The sequence below is a fragment of the Monodelphis domestica genome, chromosome 3 (assembly GCF_027887165.1).
Source record: "Monodelphis domestica isolate mMonDom1 chromosome 3, mMonDom1.pri, whole genome shotgun sequence".
Taxonomy (NCBI): domain Eukaryota; kingdom Metazoa; phylum Chordata; class Mammalia; order Didelphimorphia; family Didelphidae; genus Monodelphis; species Monodelphis domestica.
Genome location: NC_077229.1, coordinates 86,409,837 through 86,424,499, shown reverse-complemented (window position 1 = coordinate 86,424,499; position 14,663 = coordinate 86,409,837). Strand labels below are relative to the sequence as shown.

The window sequence follows — 14,663 nt, the reverse complement described above, 5'->3', positions numbered from 1 at the left end:
TACAGAGTATTGGAGATACCTTTTGAACTTTAAAAGGTTGGAACACTGAGTACTACAAGTCCAAGAACTATAAACAATGGAGGGATTTGCAGAAGTTGAACATCACACTGTTCAGTAACAGAATAGGTGATCCCCTTAAGTGGTATAATTTCACAGGATGTAAATTGGAATGCTCCTTAACCTTCCCCACCCTCACTCTTTCCCCCCATTAATTTACAGATGAAACTGAAGTATACAGTATAGACAATAACTAAGGAGTGAGACTTGACACACTAACCTGGTGTTCTCTCCATTATACAAAGTTGTCATCTCCAAGGTCATGGGCCAATAACCCTTAGAGTCAAGTGGAGGCTAGTGGCCACTTGAATTTATTATAAAGAAAATTACTTAGGATGGTTGACCCCTGAGGTCCCTTCCATTTGATAAGGTTCCCAAACTTATGGTCCCATCCCTGCCTTGTTTGGTCTCTATGTGTTCCTTCTCATCTCCAAGTTGCAGGCTGAACAGCAGCTTTCTCTGGTATATGATCTTGAGCTTCTCCTGCTCTTGGGTCCCCAACTACTTAGTAGAGCAGGGCCACATACTGTAAAAATAGACTCAAACTCTAGACTTCAATCCCCACAAGCCCTTGCTCCACTTCCCCAAGATGCTTTGTAATCTCACGGAATTTTGAGGTGGGCGAGATCGAAAAGGGGTTTAAGCTGACTGCAAAGGCTTTTGTGGCTCTTTTGGACTTCCGTTTTGGGGCAGACATGGCTCTTTCCATAATGTAGGTGAGGTCTTGTCTAGGCCTCCCTGGCCTAGGCACGTTTTCTTTATCCTGTATTTTCTTTTAATCCTTAACTTTTAATAAACCTCTAAAAATATAATACTCCTTGTAGAGAGAATCTAATTTCTACCTGCCTCAGACTCCCCTAAATTTTAACTGTTACAATACTGACCATTTAGCCTGGTACTCAAGGCCCCTATACCAGTCCCTTCACAACTCAGCTGTCTCCCTGTATCTCTGTGGAATAAAGTGAAAAGCCCACCACACAGAAAGTGAGGAGACCTAGGTTCTAGGTTCAGCTCAGCCACCGAGTTATGATATGATTTCCCTTGTCTTGGTCTATTTACAAGACTTCCTTCAGAGCTCCTTCTCTTGATACTGTATAAAAAGGTAATCAACACTTCCCAGATGAGCCTTTGGGTTCAAGAAACTTTATGTACTCCTTAGTGGACCCTGGGATGGGAAACTACCCCTAAGGAGACATCAGTCTTGGCAATTTAGTGGTAAGAATCAGGAGATGAGCTCCTGAGACAAAGAGGCTTTCAGAAATGTCGTCTGTTCATAATGGGGACACACTCAGTTGAGGGAACAGGAACCTCTGAGTCGGGGGGTGGGGGGGTGGGGGGAGGGGTTGAGACAAGTGCTGGTAAGATATGGGAACTTTTCTCTTCCTTGGCACTTCTGACTCCTGAGCCTGGCTGGTCTTCAGGGAACCTTTGCTACCTGGAATACATGGGTTACCTAGTGAGAATGGGCAAAGTTATAACAGACCAAGAGAAAGAACAGCTGGAGAGCCGGCAGTAGTGGTAGCAGCAGCAATAGCAACAGCAATGGCAGTGGCAGCAGCAGGTTATGTTGAAAGAGCAAAGGATTTGAAAACCCAGTACTATAATGCCTCAATGTTCAACAACAAGGTTTTATTTTTGCTTTTTGGCCTAAATTCCATAATTTGTAAAATGAGGATAATACTGACATTGCATTAGTGGGAGGAAAGTACCAAAGTTATGTGGAGAATTACCAAGACTCTCATCTTAGACTTGTCATCCTTGTGCTAGCTCTGACTCTCGTGATCCTAAGTCATGGTATAGTAGCAGCAGTCCAGAGCTGGGGCATCAGAAACAGACTCAGAATTCAATCCTGGCTCTGCCTCTTATTGTGTGCCTGGGCCAAGTCTCTTCTTCCTCAAGGGCTCAACTATACAGGGACTAGGCTGGGCCACATGATCTCTGAGGTCTCTTTTAGCTCTCCCATTCTACGTCTTAAGATCCTAGGCCTGACATGCCTCATTCTCTACATCTGGTTACATTCTATAGGCCTTCTCACCCTGACACTTTATGTTCTAAGAGTCCTATGACTAGATTTGACATCCATGTAGGGAGCTTTGGTTAGGTTAGAAAAGTGGGGTTCCCATCTGGAAAAAAGAAAGCAGCAAGACTAGCCCCAGAGCCGCAGGATACATCATTCCTCCCTGCCCCTCTACACTGACCTGGGAAGGTGGAGAAAAGATTTGCCTCATCCAGAAATCAGGTCAAGGAAGGAGGCTTCGGGTCAGCAGGGCTGTAACAAAACATTACCATCACAAAGGCCAAAAGAACAAAAGACCCAACAAAGCTTGATCTCTCTTCCTCCCCTCTTAGGAAGGAATCAGGAGGGAAACAAATCCAAACTCAAAGCTGATACAAGAGCCCTGCACACCAAGAGCTTGAGGAGGTATATAAATATGAACTGTGGACACATCAACCCATCTGTGACTTTAGTAGAAGTGCTAGGCAACTCTGGGTCAGGAACTTGTCCTAAGCCTTAGTTTCTCCATTTGTAAAATGAAGGGATTATATAGGATGATCTTCAAAGTTCTCTCCTCTGATATTCTGTGATTCTGTTACCATCACCACAGGAACCAACTTGGCAAACTGTGGTCCAGAGTCTGAACCTTAACCAGGTCAGGTTCGAGAAGTGCTAGAACTAGAACCCAGGTCCTCCTGACTCCCAATGTTCTTTCCAATACAGTGACTTTGGGAGTCAGAATCTTAGTTGGAAAACTAGAAGGTAAGTCTAAATCCTTTAAAAACCAAATTGGGGCACACTAGGCAAGACGGAGTTAAAGAGACATTCAGAAAAAAAACCAGGCTTCTAATTGGTACCAGCGGACACTTTTTATTTGACCCCTTCAAACTGGCCTTCCAAGAAGGAACAGGAAGGAACCTTAGTCCTTTAGCAATTTGTGTCAAGAGGGAACAAATGGGACAGTACCATTGGAAGGTAAGGGAGTATTTCACAACACCTCCTGAAACCACCAATCCAGAAAAGGCTCCCAGAAGCACCCAAAATAGGAGCTGTCAGAGGCTTAAAACATAACTTATACAAATAATCTTAGCAGGATGAAGAACAAAAAATGGGGGCTACTTATTAGCCAAAAATACCCTTCCAGACATATGAAAATAAGTTATTTTCATTTCTATATCTGAAAACTCTACCTGTACTCTTGCCCAAGAAAGAAAAGTCACATGAAGACTAACAGAAGCAATGTGAGATGTTACGTATTGCTCTGGGCAGCACGGTTCTTAATTTAACTAGCTTATGGGTCCATGCAGTCTTGCCTAAGATATTCTTGGTGGCAGGGGCTCTTTAAAGTAGAGCCAGTAGTTTAGAATATACAGCATAATGTCAGCTCTAAGGAGCTACCTTCGACCCTGAGAAGAATTCATCTGGTCTTTGATGCTGATGGCCTGTTTCAGCAAGCCCTCAATGCTTCGGAAATAAACACTGCTATCCATCAAGTTCTTCACAGCACTGAAAAACAGGGAGGGGGTGGAGGGGAAAATAAGAAAGGCAGTTACTGGAATTTGTCCAACCCACAACCACTAACTCAACTTGTGGGAAATGGCTGTGTAATAATCATGTCAGTGCCTGGCAAAGGGGCTTAAGGGATCATCCATGTGCCTGGAGGAGGGCGTCTGTAGCGTGAAGGTCACTGGTGCAGGATTTGGGACTGTCTCTTCTGGAATGCCTTCCCTGATCCTCCCCTTCACCCCAAGCTGTGTTCCTCTCCCCCCCAAAACTGTCCCAGAGCACTTTATCAGACTCTCTTTTACCCATGTTTTGTATTATATTTAGCTGTGTTGACATATCTCTCCTAAAAGCATATAAGCCCCTTGCAGGAAGGGATTGGGTCACTTATAAAATCCTTGTAGCCCTCGCATATCTAGCCTACGGACTTACATATAGAGTATCTGAACTGAACTAAAGAAATGTGAGTTGTTAAAATTATATTCAGCCCCACTGCTTATTGAATTGAAAGCCAGAATCCATCTCTAATCCCTGAAGATAGGCATTGAGCAGAATAAGTCATCATATTGTTGTACACTAAAAAGTGACCTGGATGATAAACTCTGGGGCTAGACACAGATGGCTAGGGAAACAATTACCCCTTTCTCCTCAATGCTAAGATCAAGTTTTGAATTGTTTACAAATGTAGAAAGAAAAGTAAAAACTAGACTCTTGAGTTTACCTGCAAGCATACTCCACTGTATAGATGGCTCCCTGACTCTGTTCCTCCCAGCTCTGCATGTCAGACTGAAAAGAAATGCTGTAGATTATTCAAAGAAAGCTTTTTTCCCCTCTTCCTCCCCCCTTCCTGCCCCCAGTTTCCCAACGGATGTGGAGAGAAGGTGTTGATCAGAATGTAGATTTTGGATAGAATAAAAACGTGGTATAGTGGAAAGAGAATTGGCCCAAGAGCCTAAAGTTCAAGGGTCCAGTCCCAGTTCTGTCAATCTCTTGCTACGTGACTAGACCATGATAATGAAGTGTGAAACAAGCCATCTCTGTTCTATGACCCCTTCCAGTATCATCATTCCATAACTGGTTTATGATATGACATAAAGTCTGTTTTGCCCTGGGGTGAGGACATACTGAAGTGCTGTATTACTTTGTTGTGGTTGGCCAAATACTAGAGACAACATACTATGACTTTGGTGACTAGATTATTATAACACTTTTGATCTTCCCTAAATCAGTTATAAACCTCCAGGAGGTACAAATTTGCTGAGAGAAGTTGGGAAGCTAAAGTTTATCATAACAAGGGTCTTATTTTTGCTTAGATAAAAGCGAAGATGTCTCCCAGTGGACTTCAAATGCCATCTGTTTTGAAAGTTCAAAAACCTATCACTTTACTTTCTTGTAACCAACATCTTTTTCTATTTCCTGAAGCTTTCAGATGCATAATTAGAAAGGACCATCTTTACACAAAACATCTTACTTTTTTTTTAAAAGCACTTACTTTCTGTCCTAGTAACAAATCTAAGATAGAAGGGCAAAGGCTAGGAAAATGGGGTTAAGTGACTTGCCTAGAGTCATGCAACTAGGAAGTGTATGAGGTCACATTTAAACCCAGGTCTTCCTGATTCCAGGTGACTATCCACTGTGTACTTAGCTGCTTCAGAAACTTTTTTAAACCTTTACCTTCTGCCTTAGAATCAATACTATGTATTGGTTCCAAGGCAGAAGAGTGGTAAGGGCAAGGCAATGAGGGCTAAGTGACTTGCCCAGGGTCACACAGCTAGGAGGTGTCTGAGGCCATATTTGAACCTAGGACCTCCCGTCTCTAGGCCTGGCTCTCAACCCACTCAGCTACCCCCAACATCTTACTTTTTAAGGCACCCATCCAAACCGATGATAATTATTTCCACTTAAATTTTATTGGAATGAGACTTGGAATCAGCAAAGATTTGGGTTCAAATTCAATCTTTGGTGTGTATATACTATGTGTTTGTGAGGAAGGCATTTAAGATTTCTGAACATTTAAGATTTCCAAACAGTGACCATTCTGGCATTTCTGATTATCCTTACAATCTATTTTGGAATTTACTTTTCAAAAGCTCTCATCGAGATAGGTAGTGGAAGGATTTGCATGTCCTCCTGTATTCCAGATAACTTCTCAATCAAGAACTTTCTTTCTTTCATCTTTTCTATTTCCTTAGCAAACCTTTCAAAGACATAAAAAATGTGAACTTTGACTGCAATAAAAATTTGTTATTAACCAAGTTATAAGAGGACTGATTATTTTGATGTAATCCACTGCACTGTTTGTTCTGTATGTCTATGATATCAAACAGAAAATCAACGAGCGTTGATATGCCAATAAAAGTGCTAACCAAAAGCCCCTCAGGACGAAGGCCAGTGAGATTTTCCCTAAACCTAATTCTGTCTTTGGGTCTTCTTTATTCTTTCTCTATTCCATATTTTGTATTCGCAGCTCCCCCACAGTTTAAGAACCTATCCTGACCTTTATGATACGCTGAACATAACACTGATCACAATTTCTAAATTGAAGTTGGAGATTTTGAAATTAAAATTTCAAATTAAAACCAATATGATGAAAGTAGAGAGCTTTGACTTCTTCACATCATTCTTTGTTCACAAATAGGAGTCAACAAAAATGAAAATTAAAAAATAACTTGACCTTGAGGAAGCTACTTCCCTTCTTTGGTGCTTAGTTTCTACAACTATATGATGACCAGCTAACACCTTCACTCACTCACACACACATACTCTCTTTCTCCCCATCTCCATTCCTTTCTTTCTCCCCCTCACCACCCTGCCCCCCCTGTTCTTCTCTCTCCTTCTCTCCATGCTTTCTCTTATTCGCTTTCCTCTCTCTCTCTTAGCCCCTGTCCCTCCACTGTTTTACTATCATTCACATGTACCTGTGTGTGTGTGAGAGAGAAAACACCCATACCTCTTCTGGCCTTCATTCCCATTATCACCAATTGCCGAATAGATATTTTAAGCAGAATGTCCTAACATCTTAAACTTAACATATTCAAATCTGAACTCATTATCTCTTCCCCAAAACATACCCATATTCTTAACTTCCCAATTTCTGTCAAATGTACCATCGTCCTTCCAATATCCAATCAATTGTCAAATCTTGTAGTTACAATTTTCATAACTTCTCTCTGAGCCCTTTTCTCCATTCACACATTTAAAATTTTAGTTCAAGTCCTCTTCACCTCTCTCTCATCTATATTATTTTGACAGTCTAGTCTCCTTGCCCAGAAATCTGCAAAGTACTGAGCCAAATCCAGCCTGTTTTTGTATGGACAGAGAGCTGAGAAAGGTCTCCACATTTTAAAATGGTTTTAAAAAAGAAAGATAATTTGTTACACGAAAATTATATAAAATTCCAATTCCAATGTCCACAAATGCAATTTTCTTGGAATACAACCCAGTGGCTCATTTGGGTTTGGTCTCTGACAGCTTTCCCACTACAACAATAGAACTGACAGTTGTGACAGAGACTAGGTGTGTCACTGGCACTGCCTTGACCACTGCACTTACATACTATAGGCATACAACAGGCTAAAATTATAATTTTTTGATGAGAACTTCCTTCAACCACTATCATCGACAACTGAAGGCTTTGGAAATTAGCTTTTCCTACAGACTTGATAATATTTCTTAATGAATTGTACCTAAAATTACAAGGCAAAACAAAGCTTCTATGAAAATTTAAACATCAGTGAAGTCAACTCTATGATAACTAACATTGTTGGAATAATGAGTCACATAAAGTCGCTTTATCCATTTCCTGTGCTGTCAACATTTTTAAAACAAGAGAAATCTCCATTCCTACACAAATTAGCAGTGAATGTATTTCCTGAGGTCAAACAATGGTTTCAGAAGCATTTTTCAGACCTCAATGCAAACGGGAAAAGAATTCCCACATTTCAAAATTCATTTAAACTACAATTGAGGAGCTTCCACCTAACCTTCAATTGAAAGTGATCAATCTGCAATATAATGACCTGCTAAAAGACAAACATCAAGAGATGGGTCTAATAGAATTCTATAAATGTCTTCCTAGTGATAAATATGCTCAATTAAAATCACCTGCCCAAGAAATGATATCAGTTGGCCAGTAACTGTATGTATAAAAGGACATTTTCAAAGATGAAACAAGTAAAATCTCATTACCGACCAGCTTTAACTGATGAACATTTGCAATCAATTTTGTTAATATATAATACTAACTTTGAACCCAAATTAAGTGAAAGGTTATTTCCCTGATCCCCCCAAAAGTATATTCCCCTGACTCCACCCTTCCACTTTACCCCCACTCACAAAAAAATATTCCATTCTTTTCATTAGTAGATCTGGATTACAAAAAACTGAACTCATTCATGTGGTTTAATCACTAAAAAAATGTTTTCTCTCTTATTTTTTAAGTCCCTATAAAATATCCCTGATTTTGCCTCTTGGCCCACAAAGCATAAAATATTGACTATTTGGCCTTTTACAAAAAAGGTTTGCTGACTCCCTGTCCTCCCCACCCTAATCTATCCTCAGGATCCTGCCAAAGTAATATAGAGACCTCGACCAAGTGTCTCTTCTATGCAGCCTCAGTTGCTTCAACAAATCCTCATCTGGCATGGTCTCTCTCCACCAGACCTACCCTCACTTGTCCACACCCTTCCTAAATGTAACTCATAAATGTACATAATCCTCCCGATATGGCTGGTCCAATTCAAGGCACAGTAGGACACATATACCCTCTTCTTTCTGAACACTACAATCTTCAAAGTAGCCCAAGAGTACAGTAGGTTTTTAGAACTGCTATTTACTACTAATGATTCTTGGTTCCTATTCACTGTTTACCTTCCTCTCTTCTATCCCCATTCTTTACATATGGGATCAGAGATGTGAGTTGGATCTTAGAGGTCAAGAAGTTTAACAAAATATTTTAGAGAGGAGGAAAATGAATAATGGAGGCAGAAGCAGAATTTTTCCAGGGCCCTCTTACTGCAAATACTATCTTGCGCCCATAGTTACCACATGGCTTCTTTTATATAGGTGAAAGGCTCAGGCCTGTGTTCTCTCACCTATCACACAGGGTGAGTTTCTATTCCTCACACCAAACTAAGAAGGGACCTTCTGAGGTTGCACTCAGTGGTACCTAGAGATGGAAGACTGTCTGGCCCTTCTTTCCTACTACATTTAAACTTCTATACATAATTTTTCTCCTAATTTTAATCACTAGGGCCATTTGTATTTTCAGTTTCCACAGGTTCCAAAATTCATGTTACTGGTGACTTTACTTGCCATCTCCAATCATGCCGGGGATTCCCTTCGAACTATCCTAAAGCTCTCTGCACCTTGATAGAAGCATCAATCACAAACCAAGGATGATAAGCTGAAAGGAGGAAAAGGCAGTTGTTGTATAGAGACCCCTTAGATTAAGGGTATTCTGGTTAGCAGGGTCTCTATTTAAAATGCCTATTCAATTATACAGAGGCTGCTTTTTTTCATGCAAACAAATCACCTAACCACCTGAAACAGTCATTTTAGGACTCAGAAATATTCATATGAAAATATTTAAAAGGCCTTTATGGAGCAACTAGGAGGTTCAGTAGACAGTTAAGAACCAGGTCTGAAGACAGGAGGTCGTGGGTTCAAATTTAGCCTCAGACATTTCCTAGCTGTATGACCCCAGGTGGCACAACATCAATTGCATAGCCCTTACCCTTTTTCTGCCTTAGAGCCAATACTTAGTATCAATTCTAAAACAGAAGGTAAGGATTAAAAAAAAAGAAAAGAAAAAAAAGGACTTTACCAGTTAAAATTTTGTAAAATAAATAAGGGGAAAAAGATTTTCTCTAGAGCAAAGGCCCTAACCTTTTTCGTATCATGTACCCATGTATGTATCATGTGGTCTGGTGAAACCTAAGGATTCCTCATATTAATGTTCTTAAATGAATAAAGTAGATGAGGTTATAGACAAAATCAATATTTCAGAAAAACTTGGAAAATTTATATGAGCTGATACAAACTGATGTGAACAGAAATGGAACATTATACACAATAACAGCAATATTTTAACAATGATCAATTGTGAAAAACTGAGTTACTCTGATCAATACAATAATTCGAGACAATTCCAAAGGACTCCTGATAAAAAATGCTATCTACCTCAGAGTGCAGAAAGAAGTGTATTTTTTCATTTTATTTTTCTTGGTTTCTCCACCCTCAACATGGCTAATGTTGAAATATATTTTGTATGATTTCATATGTATAATGAGCATTGTATTTTCTTCTCATTGGATGGGGGGAAGGGGAAGGAAGATAATTTGGAATGGAAAGTTTTTAAAATTCATCACAAATTAAACAAAATAAAATTTTCAAAAATTTTTTGGGGAAAAGTACATGAACCTGAGAAGAATCCCTGCTCTCAAGAGAAGGAGACAGTAAAAATATGGGTCTTGCTTCAGCACAGAAAAGATTCCAACTCTGACACTAACTGGTGACCTTAGGTAAGTAACTCTAGACCTCAGTTCCTCCCATCTATAAAGTAGTGAATAGTCACCTAAGGTATCTACACAAAGTTGTCAAGAGGATTAAATGAGAATGTACACAAAGCATTTTGTAAACTTGAAGGTGCTACTTATATCATCTCTCAGTGCTGGCATTCTATACCTGAAGGTTGCTTCAAGCACCAAACATTCTTTAATAATATAAGACTAATGTTTGTGTATAAGAATGAGACCCTTGATAGAGGATTAAAAAAAAACAAAGCACCTCCAAGATTTGGGGGCAATGAGAAAGGGGAAAAAAATCATGTTTGAAAATGGAATATAGAAATTCTCAAATAGAAAAGAACAAAGGGAAAATTTAACTGAACTTGTATTAGATAAAATCCCATGAATCTAATCCAGCTCACAAACTTCAAAAACATTTACACTTTCCAAGAATACTGTTTTCTTCTAGATTTATGTTTTGTGTGTCAGATATCTCAGCAGCTGCAGCTCTGGCCCAAGGGACCGATGCATGAAAATTTCAATCACATCAGTCTCATGGATTTACTATAAAACTCTGATTTGTGAGGACAGCCAGATGTTCACATCTGGAATATCAGGTAGATTTATTTTATATTAATAGCAACTTGGAGCTAGATCTTCTACTTATTTTCATTAAAGCTATTGCCAGGCAATAGAACATGTACCAGTCCTGTGCTAAGCACACAAAGAAAGGTAAAAACCAGATCCTGCTCTCAATGAGCTCATGGTCTGATTGGAGAGACAGTATGCAAATGAGATTGTTCAAAATCTTCCTGCCTCCAGGTTCCTAAACTAACATGGCTGATAAGCCTCTTAATCAACCCTCTTTTAGTCAATCCTTTACTCCAATGTCCAGTAATCAACCCTAATATGCAGTCCTGACCATGTTAGTCCCCTACTTATAATATAATAATAATATTATAGTATATATTACATATATATATACTTTTCTGCAGTAGCTCTCTCTTGTGCCTATGGGACTTTCCTTCTCAACATTTAAGATCCACCAGAAGCTAATGCAAATCTAACTTTCTAGTCTTCTCTCATATTTCCCTCTCCATTCTGTCCTCTAAGAAGTAAAGCACAGGGGCAACTGATAGCACATTGGATAGAGTCAGTCCTGGAGTCAGGAGGACATGAGTTCAAATCTTGACTCAAGACACTTCCTAGATATGTGACTCTGGGCAAGTCACTTTACCATGTTTGCCTAGCCCTTGCCCTTCGGTTCTATAGTTGCTACCAGGGCAGAAAATCAGGGTTAAAAAAAAAAGTGAACCATATTATTTTGCTGCTGCTTCTCCCAATATTGCCAAAGTCTTGAATTCTTCCTTCCTCATCTCAGCTGAAATGCCATTCATTCTTCAAGGCCCAGCTCAAATGCTATCTCATCCATGAAGTCTTCCTTTCCAGTCTTAAATGATTTTCTCTCAGAATTTTCATACCATGCTTTGTAACTATTCTGTATTTAAATATCCTACAAAATGGAGCATGTTATTTTCAGAGAAAAGCTCCCCAGTACTCAAGTGTTAACTTCATAAAAATCATAAAGTTAGGTTCTTATCCAGGTTTGCATCATTCTCATAAGCAAGCAATGTCAATTGTTAACAGTGACTAACATTAACATAAGGACTTTAAAGGTTTCTCAAGCATTTGTACAAGGGTTACCCTAGTTTCAGAGTAAGAAGTGAGCTGACTTGCCCATGGCCACAGAGCTAGGAAGCTAAAGTTTTAGACATTGAACCTCAGGTCTACCTCTCCAAATGTGTCACTCTTTCCTCTAGACCACACAGCACAGAAACTCAGAAAAATAGGGTCCTTTTCAAAGTCATCTTTGAAGAGATGGGGCAATGGGTGTACACAATGCATATACTTAGATGTTTGGTTCATTCCACTGATCCCAGACTGACAAAAAGGACTCTCAAGCTCAAAAGAAAATTTCCCTTTAGAAAAAGACTATACCAACCTTTGGCTCTAAACTTACCTTATGCTGGGCTAAGTCCGGCAGAGAGCGCCTCACATGTTCTTGTAAGCGATACAGTGCCACAGATGGCTCATTGGCCAGGACATAAACGCTCTCCGTAAATTTATCTGTAACTGAATCCAAGAAACCAGTAACCATGGTTAAGATGCCATCTACATGGAAAATCCAAAAATAATGAAAATTACCTCCCCTCCAACTCTTATACTTCCCCATACATATCAATCACACACCAAAACTAGCTCCAGTGGCTAAGTTATTGGAATTCTAAAGGGTAAGGGCTATAGTAGCTTATGCAAGCCTCAATAGGGAAAAATATCTGAACTTTCCCTCAATGATATTAACTATATTTATTTTGTTCAAATTGATCTAGTCTTAGTTACTCAAGTATTTTATTACAATTGGCCAGACTAGCTCAACCCAGTCCTGAACATAATAGTTCTGGCTATGTTATATTACAGAAGCCTAAAAAACCCAAAACAAACAAAAAAGAATTTCAGGAAGTCAGAAAAGAGCAACTTTCCCTTGGGAAGACAAATTCATTTGACAAGCTCACAACTTAGGTACTTTCTCGCTCTTATTAAGTAGTATCATTCCCATCTTTATAAACCTTAGGCCTCTGAACCCCTTAGGGTTTTGATGGAAAAATTATAACGGGCAGGAAAATATCTGTGGAGAGACCAAGTAGGTACAATCATGTTAGGGAGTAGGGGTTGATGTCAAAAGATAAAAAAGACTTTGGGAGATAATTGGGAAGAATTTAAATAAATGTCTTAGAAGAGAGAAATGAGGCAGCTAAGTAGTGAAGTGAATAGTAGACTAGGTTTGGAGTTAGAAAACAACTCAAATTCAGACTTACTTATTATGGGAATCATAATAGTACCTACCTCAAAAAGTTGTTGTAGGGGGCAGCTGGGTCGTTCAGTGGATTGAGAGCCAGGCCTAGACACAGGAGGTCCTAGGTTCAAATCTGGCCTCAAACACTTCCCAGCTGTGTGACCCTGGACAAGTCACTTAACCCCCATTGCCCGTCCCACTCTTCTGCCTTGGAACCAATACACAGTACTGATTCCAAGAGGGAAGGTAAGGGTTTAAAAAAAAATATATATATATATATATATTAAAGTTGTTATAAAGATCAAGCCAGATAATATTTGCAATGACTGACACATAGTAGAAACAATGTTTATTCCACTCCTATTACAGATAAACACCACCTCCCCCCATTCCCCCTTTTTAGTAGGGGGAATGTCTGGAGAGAAAAACCAGGTTTGGGAGGCATGGGAGTTGGAAATATCTTATCTAACAATCACAAAATCATAGATTTTATGCTGGAAATAACATCTATCTGGTCCAAAGTCGTTTGAAAGGGGGAGTGGTTAGAGGAGTGAAAGGAACAAGAACTGAAAGTGAGTAGAGAGGAGCAGTTAGTTTATGAGACAGATTCCACCATTGCTCTGACACATTTTAGGTCAATCAATCTCCTTCCTCTCTCTGGGTCTCCAATCCCTATCAGTAAAATGAAAGCACTGAGTTGGATGACTTCTAAGGTCCCATTTAGTACTTATAAGACGGGGGGGGGGGGGGGGGGGGGGGGGGGATCCATATTTTGGAAGACAACTACAACTGTCCTCCAGAACACTGAGGCCTGGATCTGGAGCTTCAGAAGGGTCATCAGAGTCCAGGGATACAGGGGTTCTTCACCCTGCTTATGTCCGCACCCCTTTGGATGCAGGCCTGGGGAAGAAGGTCCTTTCCCCGAGAGACATTTTTAAAATGCATAATATAAAACGCATCAGGATTCCAAAGGTCAGCGAAAATAAGGATCATTTTTCCCCCATCCAAGTTCACAGATTCCCTGAAGTCTGCATGCTGAGGTCCCGAGATTGTTCAAAGGGGCACCCCCAGACCCAGAGAGGAAGAGACACTTGCCCACGGTCACACAGCAGCGTCTCCAGCCTGTTCCGACTTTTCACCTCCTCCCTCCCGGCCCCCAGTACCCGCCCCGCCGCCACCTTTCTTCCCCTTGAGCTGCATCTCCGCCTCTTCCATGGCGCCTCCGCGGAGCCGGCGGTTTGCGGCCGTTGGTGGCGGTTGGTGGCGACGGGAAGTTGGGGGGGCCAGGGTGAAGGTGCTGCGCCTCGACCGGTCCCGGCAGAAACTCGACCTCTCGCCACTCCGGTTCCGCTTCCGATCTGGCTCCCCTCCACTCTCTCCTCCTCGCCCCTCCCCGGTCTCAGCCCCGGGCAGTGGAAAGGACCAGTCCAGGAGCGTGGCTTCTACCCGCAACTGGGGGAAAGGCAGGAGAGATTTCGTTCCTGGCCTTAGGTGGGACCGACACTTCTCGAAGGGATCATCTGAGAAAGCGTGTGCAGAGAGGGAAGAGGGACTCACCTCGGACCTCGTGAACCGTTTCCCAGTTCCCCCCACGCCCACGGACCTTCCCAGATCCCCGCGAGATTTACAGCAAGAAAACAAACCCCTAGAGATAGTGACATGGAAATGAGACACCGTCCCTTTAAATCGCACAGGCCCAGAGATCCCGCCCAGTCCTTAGCTGATTGGTCCCAGCGGGAGGGGCTCG

The 14,663-nt window shown here is 40.9% G+C and overlaps 1 protein-coding gene across 4 annotated transcripts in view; it reads right to left on the bottom strand.

Annotated features, from left to right (window-relative positions):
- BORCS8 (BLOC-1 related complex subunit 8) overlaps positions 1-14,629 on the bottom strand; it is a 48,912-nt gene extending 34,283 nt beyond the window's left edge. The window contains exons 1-7 of one of the 4 annotated variants that reach the window (XM_007489184.3): positions 14,474-14,599; positions 14,095-14,368; positions 12,083-12,195; positions 4,278-4,342; positions 3,452-3,559; positions 2,256-2,326; positions 1,185-1,492 (exon numbers count right to left, since the gene is read on the bottom strand). In XM_007489184.3, coding sequence (XP_007489246.1) covers positions 2,293-2,326; positions 3,452-3,559; positions 4,278-4,342; positions 12,083-12,195; positions 14,095-14,131 — 357 coding nt within the window. In that variant the 5' untranslated portion in view covers positions 14,132-14,368; positions 14,474-14,599 and the 3' untranslated portion in view covers positions 1,185-1,492; positions 2,256-2,292. Of the gene's footprint in view, positions 1-1,184; positions 1,493-2,255; positions 2,327-2,903; positions 3,560-4,277; positions 4,343-12,082; positions 12,196-14,094 lie in introns of those variants that run through there. The other 3 variants (XM_056822380.1, XM_056822381.1, XM_056822382.1) reach the window with 3 other exon arrangements.
- Positions 14,630-14,663: the final 34 nt, after the last annotated feature.